The sequence below is a fragment of the Ovis aries genome, chromosome 9 (assembly GCF_016772045.2).
Source record: "Ovis aries strain OAR_USU_Benz2616 breed Rambouillet chromosome 9, ARS-UI_Ramb_v3.0, whole genome shotgun sequence".
NCBI lineage: Eukaryota > Metazoa > Chordata > Mammalia > Artiodactyla > Bovidae > Ovis > Ovis aries.
The window spans coordinates 67,733,841-67,747,954 of NC_056062.1; the positions used below are offsets into that span (position 1 = coordinate 67,733,841).

At 46.4% G+C, this 14,114-nt stretch overlaps 1 protein-coding gene across 11 annotated transcripts in view; it reads left to right on the forward strand.

The window, feature by feature from the left end:
* SYBU (syntabulin) overlaps window positions 1-14,114 on the forward strand; it is a 95,663-nt gene that overhangs the window by 70,466 nt on the left and 11,083 nt on the right. For all 11 annotated transcript variants that reach the window (XM_027973091.3, XM_027973094.3, XM_027973093.3 and 8 more), the window contains 3 exons: window positions 1,229-1,331; window positions 9,229-9,432; window positions 11,641-11,790. In XM_027973091.3, the coding sequence (XP_027828892.2) occupies window positions 1,229-1,331; window positions 9,229-9,432; window positions 11,641-11,790 (457 nt within the window). The remainder of the gene's footprint in view (window positions 1-1,228; window positions 1,332-9,228; window positions 9,433-11,640; window positions 11,791-14,114) is intronic.

Below are 14,114 nucleotides of genomic sequence, written 5' to 3' on the forward strand. Positions count from 1 at the left end.
TCTCTGCATCCAAAGCAGGGGCATGGGTTTGACCCCTGGTAGGGGAACTAAACTCCTACATGAACACAACGCAGCCTAAAAAAAAAAAAAAAAAATTTAAATTCAAAATAATAATGATTACTAGTCACTGCATATCAGAAACTCAAGGGATTTAGATTATTCGTAGTTTCCTCAGTCAGAAATGTGATCTGGTTCTGAGTTCTAGGCCAGAAGTGTCACAAATTGTGGCACAGGAGTTGAGAAACAAGATCAAATAAAATCGTGTATCTGGATTGATTTTTGCAAAAGCATTTGGAACTTCATTAAAAAAAAAAAATCCTCTTTCTTCCTGTTGTCCTGTTACCTCTTCCACGCCCCTGAACTTCCAGGCAATCCATGGAATGTTTCCATTATTACTATTTCAAAACTTTGTTTTGTTAAAAATGAATTTATGTTAATTATTCTACAACACAGCATGTTTTCAGTTGTACACTGAACCCTAGTCTGTGCTTAAAATGTACTGTGATCTTTGTAAACTAATAAACAACCCCGCTACCCACTCCCAAAAACTGCGGTTTCAAATTTCAATGATCATTCCCAGGTTCCATCACTGGCCACTGGGAACTTTTTTCACAACCCTCTGGAAATGTTAAGTTCCTGCTGCTCTGTTAAGGTTGTGTTCTTCATAGAAAAGCTGCAGCTGTGGTCAGAGAAGTGCAGGATCAGATAGCGGGGCTTGGAGCTGTTATCTGGAGCGCAGGCTTTCCTCCTATTTCGAGCCGGCTGATTATCTCCAGACCCTAACGTGCCAAATTCAAGTATGGCTAGCCGACTGCAAAGCCGAAAGATAAACTCTCTTGGAAAAACTGCTCTGGGCTGCCAAGCATGCTTTTCATGCTGCCGAACGTTGGGGTCGGCGTGTTCATGTTCTGGGGAACCGGGAGGGAGCGGCGGGCGCTGGCTCCGGACTGGGTGACCGCGGCTCGTCCGCGGGAAGCCCGGCATCTAGGAAACCGGCCTCCCGGTGCTTCCAGGCTGTGTTTAGGCGACGCCGTCCTCTTGCCTGCGCCTCCTCTCGTCGGCTTTGAGGAAAACGCTGGGCGCCTGGGACCGCTGGAACCCCGCCACGTGCTGCGTCCGTGTGCAAACGCGGGAGCCAGGGACCTCAGAGGGCAGGGCATCGGCCAGCGGGCTCCCGGGTTTCGAGTTTCCCGTCCTTCATGCTTCTCCCCCGCCTTTGTTTTTTCAGGTAGTGAAGCCGATTTTAGCTCCTCGAGCAGCACCGGCAGCATCTCGGCTCCTGAGGTCCCCATGTCTGCGACCGGGAGCAAGCGGTCCTCTTTCTCACGCAAGTAGGCCCGCCTCCAGCTCCGGCTCTTTCCTCGCTAGACGCGATGCACGGGTGTCTTACCTGTCCTTAACCTGTTTTCCTAGACACCTGGCTTTACTGCTGTCCATTTCCATTTTGTGATTCTCAGGTGAATGGGTTTGGGGTTGGAGGCGATTTACCGTGATTCACGATTGGTACTTTGCCCAGCCTTACCTGCCGTGGTCACGTGGTTGGCCCCGTGTGTGCTCATGCGGGGCTCCCCCCTCACCCGGTCCCCGGCTCGGGGAGCCCTGCTCCTCCGGCCCCCACCTGTGTGCTCACCTGTGGATCAGGTCTTCCCGTCCCCACTTCCCACCCAGCCTCCACCTTCTTGAATCTGTCCTCTCGGCCGTAAAGCCTCAGACGTCACCCTTTTCTTGCCTCTAGCTGAGCTTCCTTTTTGTGAAAGAAGCATAAAAGAAGCATGGTTACCCTCTGGGCCACCCCCAGTATTCACTTGGGGAAGAGGTGAAGAAAGTATAAAGTTCATAGGTCGGGGTGCCCCCCACCCCCCAAAAGAAGTCTAACAGAATAGTGACCTCTGTGGGCTCTGGGTTGGAATGCCAGCACCACCAGCCCCAGGGCCCCCCGGCAAGCTGTTCAGCTTCTCTATGCCTGAGTGTCCTCCTCGGAAAAGTAGGGTAATAGTCATACCCACTTTATAGGGTTTATTTGTTGTTGTTTAGTTGCTGAGTTGTGTCTGACTCTTTTGTGACCCCATGGACTGGAGCCTGCCAGGATCCTCTGTCCATGAGATTTCCCAGGCAAAAATACTGGAGTGGGTTGCCATTTCCTTCTCCAGGGGATTTTCTCGACCCTAGGGATTGAACCCCTGTCTCTGAATACTGGAGTGGGTTGCCATTTCCTTCTCCAAGGGATCTTTCCGATCCTAGGGATTGAACATATGTGTTGAACCCACGTCTCCTGCTTTAGCAAGCAGGTTCTTTACTGCTGAGCCACCTGGGAAGCCCTGTAGGGTTTATAGTTAGGGTTAAATTAGCTAATTGAGTAAAGTGTGTTTACTGTGTTTGAAGCACAGTAAACATCAGCACATGATTGGTGCTGTTTGGATTGGGGGAGAGAAGGACCAGGAGAAAAAAGGGGGCCACCGTTCACATTTGGTGGGACACGTTGTCAGCCCCAGGATACTCTGCTGCCATCTGTAGCTTCATTTATTCGGTTAGAATTTATTGAGCATCTATTATGAGGCAGTTTCTAGAGATATGGCAGTAAACAAAACTTAGGAAAACTATATTTGTTCTAGAAGAGAAAGATCATGAATGCATGTAAATAATATAAATATATATTTTTTAATGTACAGAAAAAGGATACAGAGACCCACAGTGTGTGGTATATTCTGGATAGGCTGGTTCTGGGAGACTGTGTGATGAGGTTAGCCCTGGGCAGGGACCTGAACAAAGGGATGGAGTGAGTCACATGACACTGGGGGTGATTGGTCCCTTGACTGTCCTGGACCACAGTGTCTGAATGTATAAAAAGGAGGTTGGACCACATGATTCTGAAGGTCCCTTTTCTGGAGAAAAACTGTTTAGTTTCTAACTGCTTGCATTTCCAGGACTGAGCAAGCAAATGTTTCCCACTTCTCTTGGGTGAGCAGAAGATGTGGCTAACATTTATAAAGGGATCTGAGGCCCACAGTGCAGAGTTTTATTGTTAAAAACAAAGCTGAAGCCAGACAAACTTGTAACTAAAGAGTGAAGTCTGCAGTGAAGAACAATTGTTCTATCTCCAAACACCGTGTATTTTGGAAATAAAGTGCCTCTGGGATCACAGGATGAGACTATAAACATTCTCTGTACATACCAGATACGGCTTGCTCTGAGAATAAGCCATTTACCTCACCCATTCAAGGAATTAGCACATACCCGTGGTGCAAGGCATCAAAGAACAGAGAAGCAAAAGAAAAAAGAAATGGCCTGAAGAGCAAACCAATTTTAATAAGCATTTCAAAGGGATTTGAGTCTGTTGTTAAATCCCAAGGTTATGTCAGGTATACTGACTGACTTAGAGAAAATATTGTAGTCTGGAAGCCATGAATTCCCTCAGTGATAGAAAGTTGATGTTTTAAACATAAAATAGCTTAATATAATTATGTGCAAATCAGATATATGCTTAATAGACAGGAAATTGAAATAGGCAAGTGTTCTGTCCATTACGCTCACTTTTTAAAAATCTGACCCAGGCACAGACAGAGCACCATCAGTGGATTTCTGGGATGGAATGGTGCGGGTGTTTCACGTAATCGGTGTGTTCTGCAGGACCACGTGTTGAGGACAGCTTCTCTGGATGGGCCGGTTCAGTTCAGTCGCTCAGTCGTGTCCGACTCTTTGCGACCCCATGGACTGCAGCACGCCAGGCCTTCCTGTCCGTCACCAACTCCCGGAGCTTACTCAAACTCATGTCCATTGAGTCGGTGATGCCATCCAACCATCTCCTCCTCTGTCGTCCCCTTCTCCACCCACCTTCAATCTTTCCTGGTATCCACGCTAAACTTATGATCCTTTTGGGCTTCCCAGGTGGCACTAGTGGTAAAGAACCCGCCTGCCAAGAGAAGCAGGTGCCATCACTGGGTGAGGATCCCCTGGAGGAGAGCATGGCAACCCACTCCGTATTCTTGCCTGGAGAATCCCATGGACGGAGGAGCCTGGCAGACTACAGTCCATGGGGTGGCAAAAATTCAGATACAACTAGAGTGACTTAGCACACAGCACACCCCTGCGTTAGAATCGTGGCATCTCAGCCACTCAACCACCAGGGAAGTCCTAAAGAGAATATTTTTGACAGGTGATTTCACAAACAAAGGAAATGGCAGCCCACAGAGGAATCTGGCAGGCTGCAGTCCATGGGGTCGCTGCACAACTGAAGGACTAACACTTTCTCACTTCACAAACAAAACTTGGAAGATTTCCAAAGACCTCCTCTTAGAAAAGGCCAACTCGCTGGTCTTTCTGAGAAATTCTCTTTCTTAAACCCAAACTCTAATCTGACTAGAGGCAGCTAGAAGTGAAAAGGAAAAAAAAAAAAAAAACAACTCAGGATTTGGAGTCAGATGGACCTGGGTTTGACTTGAGCATCTATCATTTATTAGGTACAAGGAAGACCCAGAGTGTGCAGCCTCAGTTTCCTGTTCTGGAAAATGGGGTAATAATGGCATTCACCTTCCTGATTTAAATGAACTGAGAAATCTTTGCTACCCTATGGACTAGCCAACCAGGCTCCTCTGTCCATGGGGATTCTCCAGGCAAGAATACTGGACTGGGATGCCATGCCCTTCTCTAGGGGATCTTTGTGACACAGGGGTTGAACCTGTGTCTCTTATGTCTTCCGTATTGGCAGGCGGGTTCTTCACCACCAGCGCCACCTGGGAAGCCCCTTAACACAGTGCCCAGAAGTCAGGAAAAGAGTCATTAGATGGTTATTTTTAGTCAGTAGTGATAAAAATAATACTAATGAATGGGCAAGATGCTGGTGCTGCTGCGGCCGATGGTGGCGGTGGTGGCGGCGGCGATGGTGATTTTCATATCAGTTTGCTCAGGCTGTTATAACAAACAAACAAACAAAAACAGACTGGGGAGCTCTAAACAGCAGAAATTCACTTTCCACTATTGTGGAGGCTGGAAATCCAAGGCAGTGGCAGGACTGGCTTCTTGCGGCGGCCCCACTCCTTGCCCATCTCGTCCTTCTTCCCTCACGTGGTCTTTCCTCTGTGTCTGTGTCCAAATTCCCTCTTCCTATAAGCACACTAGTCATATTGGATTGAGGCCCACCCTAGCACATTGTTTTAACAGAAATACCCTTTTTAAAGCCCTATTTGCAAAAACAGTCACATTCCTAGGTGCTGGGAGTCAAAGCTTCCACCTGTGAATTGGAGGGGGACATTGTTCAGCCTGTGACGATGATGATGAACATGCTGAGGGCAAGGGTGAGGATGTTGCCTGAAGGAAAGGGCAAGGGCTGTTGAAGGGAGATTCCCCTGGGTGGCTTCTGAGGATCCCTTCTTCACCTCCCTGTTTCTCTCATTTCCAGTTACTGGTTCAGGTTTGCAGGAAGGGGCACAGCATAGCAGATTTCTCTCTCTCTGTGGACTGCATTCGTCTTAGCCACCAGTCCAATGGACTTGGGGAGGACTAGGAAGGCAGTGTCAAATTTGCCTTTGCATGGCCTTGACAAGCATGGAATCCTGTTTCTCCACTGAAATTTTTTTTTAATCATCATCCACAATGTTTGTACCCACATAAGTTAGTGTTTGAACTAAACTAAATGTAAGGGACAGAATTGATCATTTAAAGCGTGCAGTTTCTTTTTTAAAAGTTAGCTCTTACAAACAGCCTAGTAACTCACTTCCTGAAATATATGTCAAGACTCGATTGTACTTGAGTAGTGTTTGATAGCTTGAAGATTTTTTGCTTTATTTTGTATAGCAGAGGAATTCTTACAAAATCCTCACCTCATTTAATTTGTATGTCACTAATCATACATCTTAGTGCAAGCACCAAACTAAAAAAGTTTGGTGGTGAATTCTTCAGGTTAATAACCACATACCCCGCCAGTAGCTAGTATACCTGCTTACAAGCCCCAAACAATATATTCCATTTGTGGAAAGATGGAGACATATCTGTAGAGTTAAGAGACCTGGATTTAAATCCCAGTTGAGTTGTGAGTTCTTGGACCAGTTTTTTTTTTTTTTCTTTTTTCCCCTGCTTGAGTGCATGCTAAGTTGCTTCAGCTGAGTCCAACTCTTTGTGACCCCTTAGAGTGTAGCCCGCCAGGCTCTTCTGTCCATAGGATTCTCCAAGCAAGCATACTGGAGTGAGTTGCTATGCCCTCCCCAGGGAATCCTGTCAACCTAGGGATAGAACATGAGTCTCTTTCATCTCATGCATTGGCAGGCAGGTTCTTTACCACTAGCACCACCTGGAAAGCCCTTTCCTCCCCACTGAGCTTCATTTATTGCTCATAACTTGAGTACTTCCCATACTTCATGTAATGTAACAGGAAAGTGATCATCTGACCAGCCTTACTGTCATAAATCTTATTGCCATGATGGTCAAAGTTAAGTGAAACAATGTTCATAAAGCCCTTACAATAGAGCCTGGGTTGCAGAAGGTTCTTGGTGAAGAATTCCCTGGATCAACATGAGGGGTAGCGCTTTACTTTTTCTCCTAACTTGTAATGGTTAACCCTCCACATGTCTCATAGCCACATGAAGAAATAGTCAGGCCAGTCGGTGCCAGACTTAGAAGTGAAGCAGAGAGAAGCACCTCCCAAGCCAGAGAACATGTTCTTTCCTGCCCCGCCCCTACCACAGAGTTGCTGAAGTTGGTTTGTCACAAAGCCATCAGCCCATCTGTTCCAAATAAAGTGTCCCCTTTCACAAAAAAAAGGAGGCAGAGTCCATTTGGATGATTTCAAAAGGAAAGAACTTTTTAACTTTTGAATTTCATGATGTTTCATTTATATGTGATTTACTGGGTTGAGTGCTGGTTCAAATTGTATCAGATTTTAAGTAATTGCAATTTTGGAGCCAAGTAGACCCAAGCACACACACTTAAACTGACATTCACTGGTGTTTCTCAGTGAGATGTGTCTGTTGGATACACTTGCAATCAACATTGCAAAGAGAGACTGTCAAAAAGCAGCCCTATTGTATGAAAAGTATCGTTTTCCCTTTTACTTCCTTGTAATGTCATCAAGATATATTCCTGACATAGATGTGCTATCCTATTTAAGTAATTTCTACATTCTTAAGATGCTTCCTTACATTGCGTTGCTGTTTAGTCATTGTGTCCGACTCTTGGCGACCCCATGGACTCTCGTCCACCAGGCCCCTCTGTCTATGGGATTTCCCAGGCAAGAATACTGGAGTGGGTTGCCAAGGGATCTTCCTGACCCAGGGATCAAACTCATGTTTTCTGCATTGGCAGGCAGATTCTTTCCCACTTTTCTGAGCCACCAAGAAAGCCCATTCCTTACACTGTTTTGTGTGTATGTGTGCTCAGTCCTGCCCACCTCTTTGCAGCCCCATGGACTGTAGCCCGCTGGGCTCCTCTGTCCATGGAATTCTCCAGGCATGAATACTGGAGTGTGTTGCCACTTCCTCCTTCAGGGGATCTTCCCAACCCAGGGATCGGACCGGCACCTCTTGCATCTCCTGCATTGGCAGGCAGATTCTTTACCACTGTGCCACCTGGGAAGCCCCATTCCTTACACTAGGGAGTGTCAAATCTGTGGAACTAGATTAACAGAGAAGTTCAAACAAGATTATCCAAAAATAGTACCTTGCAGTTGAATTGGCCTTAACAGCTTATCCATTGTATTCAACATGCATTCTTTATTTCTGTCACCTCTGTGAAAGTTTTCATATATCCCCAATAGTAAGTGGCTTACTTGCTAAGTTCCTAGTAAGTGGCAGTGCCAGGACTTCAACCCAGTTTATTCACTTAGCAGTCATTTAGGGAGAACCTACCTGTGCTAGGAGGTAGTGGGGATGTAAGAGCACAAGCTGTCTTTCTGCCCTCAGGATGCCCTAGTCTGGTGGGAAGGACAGACAAGCCTGCCATGGTGACGCAGTGTGATAAGTTGCATGGTGAAGTCTGCACAGCAGGTTGGGAAGCCCTAGGGGATGGCACATACACCAGCCTAGAGAAGGAAGAGTCAAGAGGAGGCTGCTTGGAGAAGGTTCCCATCTGTCTCGAAGTAGGAGGTATCCAGAGGCTCAGGGTAGGGAGCAGAAGAACATTCTAGACAGAGAAAATAAGTTCAGAATTAAAAGGATGATGGAGAGCATGGACTATCAGGAAATTAAATTGTCTGGAATGCAGGGGAAGGGGGGAGGAGGGGCAGAGAGAGGATGGGTTGAATGCGGTGGTGTGGGGATGGGATCAGACCTTGGGCACTGTATTAAGGAGTCTGGATTTTATTCTGGAAGCTGAATGGCTTTGAGGAGGCCAATCACACTCAAATTGTGTGTTGGAAAAGCTGCTTTCACCGCAGGGACAGCCTCCTTGCTGAGAGGGCAAGACAAGAGGCAGGGAAAGAAAAGGGGTAATATTTCAGCAGTCAAATGATAAAGGTTTTGCTAAGTCATTGGGGGCTTCCCGGTGGCTCAGTGGTAAAGAACCCACCTGCCAATGCAGGAGATGTCAGTGCCATCCCTGGGTTGGGAAGATCCCCTGGAGGAGGAAATGGCAACCCACTCTAGTATTCTTGCTGGGAAATCCCATGGACAGAGAAGCCTGGTGGGCTTCAGTCCCACCATCCAAAGGGGTTGGACACAACTCAGCAACTAAAAGAACCACAAGTCATTGGGAGTAGAAAGAAAAAGAAAACATATAGGTGGTTAAAATTATAGACGATGCATTTATGTGGGTTATATTTATCTGTCCTGTTTTTTCCTTCTTCCTTATGGGCAGATTCCTTCTCCCTGTTCCTCCAAATGATCCACCTCAATTTTCTGACCCAACATGAACAAAACCCGAATATTTTAAAGTAGAAATAGGTGTACTGAAATAGACGCCACATCTTTAAAACAGCCTCTGGAACAAAACTAAACCAAAGCAACCTTTTACATGGTTTGTGTTCTTAGCAGGCAGCTGGGTTTAATCCAAAACAAGCTTTATGGTCAGAAACTATTTGAAAGAACAGCAGAGGGAGTGAGCCCTGTGCTGATAACACAGGAAAGAAAATATCAGGCAGGTGGGAAGAAGGCGCTCATAAAGCCACATTGCTCTAACCATTATAGGGTTGACCCCTATAGGTTGGATCTCCTTGGTGGTGACTAGGTTTAAGAAGGAATAGAACGTTTGCACTTGGTATCCCCTGCCCCAGGGACTCTAACAGGCTTCATGCTTCTCTCCCAGTCGAGGTCCCCATGGGCGGAGCAATGGAGCTTCGTCCTACAAGTCTGGCAACAGCCCACCCTCCCCACGGGAGAAAGACCTTCTGGCCATGCTCTGCAGGAACCAGCTGAGCCCGGTTAACATCCACCCCAGTTATGCGCCTTCTTCCCCGAGCAGCAGCAACTCCGGCTCGTACAAAGGAAGCGACTGTAGCCCTGTCATGAGGTGAGTGCCATCTATCTCCCGACTCATGGTTCTTAGTTTGTCCTACTTGTAAGCTTCTCTTTAAGAAAAAAAAAAAGAAAAAAAAATATATATACACACACACACACACACATATATATCAGTTCAGTTTAGTTCAGTTGCTCAGTCGTGTCCAACTCTTTGCGGCCTCATGAATCGCAGCACACCAGGCCTCCCTGTCCATCATATAAAACTCGCGGTGGCTTCCCTGGTGGCTCAGTGGTAAAGAATTCTGCCTGCCAAGTAGGAGAGTCAGGTTCGATTCCTGGGTTGGGAAGATCCCCTGGAGGAAGGCATGGCATGGCACTCTAGTATCCTTGCCTGGCAAATCCACCAGGACAGAGGAGCCTGGCGGACTACAGTCCGTGGGGTCACAAAGAGTCGGACACGACTGAGAGCCTGAGCCCGCATGCATCCAGCTCTCAATCCCCTGCCTTGTTCTGCAACATGACACATCTCTTTACTTTCCTGCACTCAGTAACAGTCCTTCAAGGGCTGCTGCAGAAATTTCTAACAAGGCTCAGCAGTCCCAGGAATTACCGGCTAGGCAGGAGAAATGGCACAGCAGCAGTAGGACGGTCCTACGCATTTCCCTCCGAATGGGGAAGAGTCGTTCGTGTGTTTGCCGGTTCATTCAAACACCAGATGTTTACTGAGTACCACACTGTGTCCAGTGCCATGTGAAGCACTGGGAACAGAGACATAAACAACAGAGCTCCCAGTGCTGATGCCCAGAGGAGAAGAAAAACAGTAGCCGTCTAATGACAGAAATGCATTAGGATTATTCTGCAAGTACCTCTCATTCTGTGTAAAAGCTGGGAACGGGGAATTCCCTGGCACTCCAGTGGTTAAAGACTTTGCCTTCCAGTGCAGGGGAGTGCAGGGTCAGTCCCTGGTCAGGGACCTAGGATCCCACATGCCTCACAGGCAAGACATAAAAACAGAGCAATACTGTAATAAATTCAATAGCGACTTTTAAAATGATATGCATTAAAAAAAACTTTAAAAAAGGTGGACACGGGATCCATTTGGAGGGGTCAAAGGAGGCCTTTCTGAAAAAGCGAAATTGAAATGAGATCTGAAGGTCAAGCAAGGAATGAATTAGTCCCTGGAAGGCACAAGGTTGCAGAAAAAAGGAACTGCACATCCAGATGGGCCCTAGCAGGCCAGTTGGGAACTGGATGCTGGGCACGGGCCATCTTGGATGGAGCACAGGCTCAGGGCCAGCAGGGTGGATGCGGTGGCTTGGCCTGGGTCCTAAATTGGGGAAGAAGCTGCCAGCCCTCCTTCCGTCTTCCTCCTCCGAGGCATCCGGGTCTCATAGTCAGCTTTCTTAGAGCAGGAGGGATGCCCCGCTCTCAGCCAGGCCTGACAGGGGCCAGGACTCCAGTGAAGGAAGCTTCATAGTGCTGGACGCCTCTCTTACAAACCCTATTTGGTGCCAGTAGACCAGTCCTTTTCCCTTCAAAAGAAGGAAACTTTACACCAAATCAGCACACTCACGTCAGGGACTGATATCAGAACAATCTGAATTCAACCAACAACAATCAAGATCTTTAGGCAACTGGCACATTGTGTGGAAGCGAGGTCATCTCGCTCCCTTCCTGCCCCCGCTCACTGTCCTTTAACATAACAGCCTCCTACTCTGAACTGGCAGGCGGGTCTCTGGACAATTGTGCATTATTTTACAGGAGATCGTCCCTAAGCCATGGAAAATCTCCCTCTCCTGGCCCTACCCCCTTGACAAAGCCCCGCCTTCAATCTTCCCAGTTATGCGCAGTCCTAAGAGTGGCAGGTGGATGACTGTCCCCCTTCTGAAGTGAAGAGAAGTGAAAGTCGCTCAGTCATGTTTGACTCTGCGACCCCAAGGACTGTAGCCTGCCAGGCTCCTCTGTCCATGGAATTTTCCAGGCAAGAATACTGTTCCCTTCTCTAGGGGATTTTCCCAACCCAGGGATTGAACCCAGGTCTCTCCTGCATTGCAGGCGGATTCTTTACCGTCTAAACCAGCAGGGAAGCCTATCCCTCCTCCAGGGGATGTTCCCAACCCAGGGATCAAAGTGAGGCCACTCACTGTTGGGCTTTAAGATCCCAGCACACAGCTGCCATTTCTTCTCAAGCTGTTATAGCTGTGCCTTAACTTTCCTTTTAATAGAAAAAGTAATATTTCATTTACTTGGATTGTTTCAGGCGGTCTGGAAGGTACATGTCCTGTGGTGAAAATCATGGTGTCAAACCCCCAAATCCTGAGCAGTACTTGACTCCTCTGCAGCAGAAGGAGGTTACGGTGAGACACCTGAAGACCAAGCTCAAGGAGTCTGAGCGCCGTCTGCATGAGAGGTGAATTCGCGTTCCCTGCACGCTGTGGCTTAGAATGCTTTCTTTTTCCGTAAAGTGAAATGTGAACCCATGCTGTAGAAAAGAAGAAAAATGACTTCATTTAATTTTTGTCGGATTTCTTAAATCAGTCTCTCAGAAGAATCATTTGATAATCCTGAGTGCTTTGACTCAGGAGTTCAGAGAACCCTCCTGGATTGGAAGGGACCCTCTGCTTTTCCTGGGTGTGTCTAGCTTTGACGTGAAGAGCTGGGTGTGTGCAGAGCTATTTTTAAAGGACAGAACACTTGCAGGAACAATGCCGTACTTCCAGTAGAAGGGGTCACACACAGTTGGCCCATATGAAGCCCTGTTTATCTGTGTCGGAGAGTGGATGGCCGTGTGCATTGTGATTCCTGCAAGCTATTTCTGTGCTGAAGGAAAAGGTTCATTATTCTTGGCAGAGTGTTACGGTAATTGAAAAAAAGAAAAGCAACAGCCCAAGCTTAAGAGATCTTATCTCAGAGAGAAAAGACCTTTGACGTCTTGGGACAGGCCAGATTTTTGCTTGGTAGTTTTTCTGAGAGCTCTGACCAGGGTTGATGGTGACATGAGTCAGATCATACTTTCTGGAAGTCTTGTTTTATGTTTTGAGGATTCTCTGGGACAGTTTGAATCTCTGGGAGGGAGGTGCGGAAAGGCAGTGAAACTAGAGAATAGTCAAGCCTAAACTTAAAGAAGCAATATGTACAACATCTCTTCAAATATGTCAGAATCCTGACTATGTGGTCTTGTCATATTCACTGAGAATGAGGACATACATTTACATTGACTAGGAAGAAATTATATGTAAGGAAAAAAATTTTTTGACAATTATCTAGAAATACTGTCCTGTGAAGAAGCTAACCATTCCCTTCAGTGTAGGATGGATCTAATATCATCTTGCCTGAGAAGAGATAGAATTATCAACATTTCATAAAGTCCTTGAAACATGTAACTTTTTATGATTTAAAAAAATTTTTTAAGTTATCATTGGAATATGCTCAGAACTGTTTTGCAGTGCTAAAGTTTATCAGTCTGTCTTCTGCCTTTGACACATAATTAAAAGTGATATGGACTTTCCTTCCACAGATTGTTTTGTGGACATATGAAAGAGTAGGCTATGGAGGTTAAAGCAGGCTAAGAGACTCTAATGTGTTCTAATAAAATAATTTCCAATATTAAATACAGGACTGCCTCGGAGATATTGCAGGTTTGGTTCCAGACCACTGCAATAAAATAAATTGCAATAAAGTGAGTTATATGAAATTTTTCACTTCTTAGCACATATAAAAGTTGTTTTATTACACTGGAGTCTATTAAGTGTGCAAATACCTACTGGAGAAGGCAGTGGCACCCCACTCCAGTACTCTTGCCTGGAAAATCCCATGGACAGAGGAGCCTGGTAGGCTGCAGTCCATGGGGTCACTAAGAGTTGGACACGACTGAGCGACTTCACTTTCACTTTTCACTTTCATGCACTGGAGAAGGAAATGGCAACCCACTCCAGTGTTCTTGCCTGGAGAATCCCAGGGACGGGGGAACCTGGTGGGCTGCCGTCTCTGGGGTCGCACAGAGTCGGACACGACTGAAGCAACTTAGCAGCAGCAGCAGCAGCAGCAGCAGCAGCAGCAGCATTATACCTAAAAAAATGTACAAACCTTAATTTAAAAATATCCTAATTGCTAAAAAATGCTAACCAGTATCTGACAAAGCAGGGTTACCACAAACCTTCAATTTGTAAAAGACATAGTATCTACAAAGCATGATAAGGCAAAGTGCAATAAAACTAGTCTGTATTAAACAGAGAATAATGCTTGAAAGATGGCTCAGACCATAAAGAATATGCCTGCAATGCCGGAGACCTGGGTTCGATCCCTGGATTGGGAAGTTCTCCTGGAGGAGGGCATGGCAACCCACTCCAATATTCTTGCCTGGAGAATCCCCATGGATAGAGGAGCCTGGTGAGCTACAGTCTATGGGGGTCACAAAGAGTCGGACACGACTGAGCGACTAAGCAGGATGCTTGAAAAGTACTTAGTGTCATGTCAGACATAGAGTGGACACTATGAAAAAGGAGAGAAAAATAATCATAGCAAAATTTTTATTCTGCTTCTAGTTACTGTTCTTATTTTAGCTATTTTACAATTAAAAGGTGGGGGCAGTTCAGGGCTAATACCTTCAAAAGAAAGAAAAAAACAGAAACTTACATAACCTGTATGTTTCGGTGGGAGAGCATGGGCTCCAGACGGGGTGTCAGAGTTGACTTATTTTTTTTTTCCTGAGCGGCTCTTGTCTTCTGGCTCTAG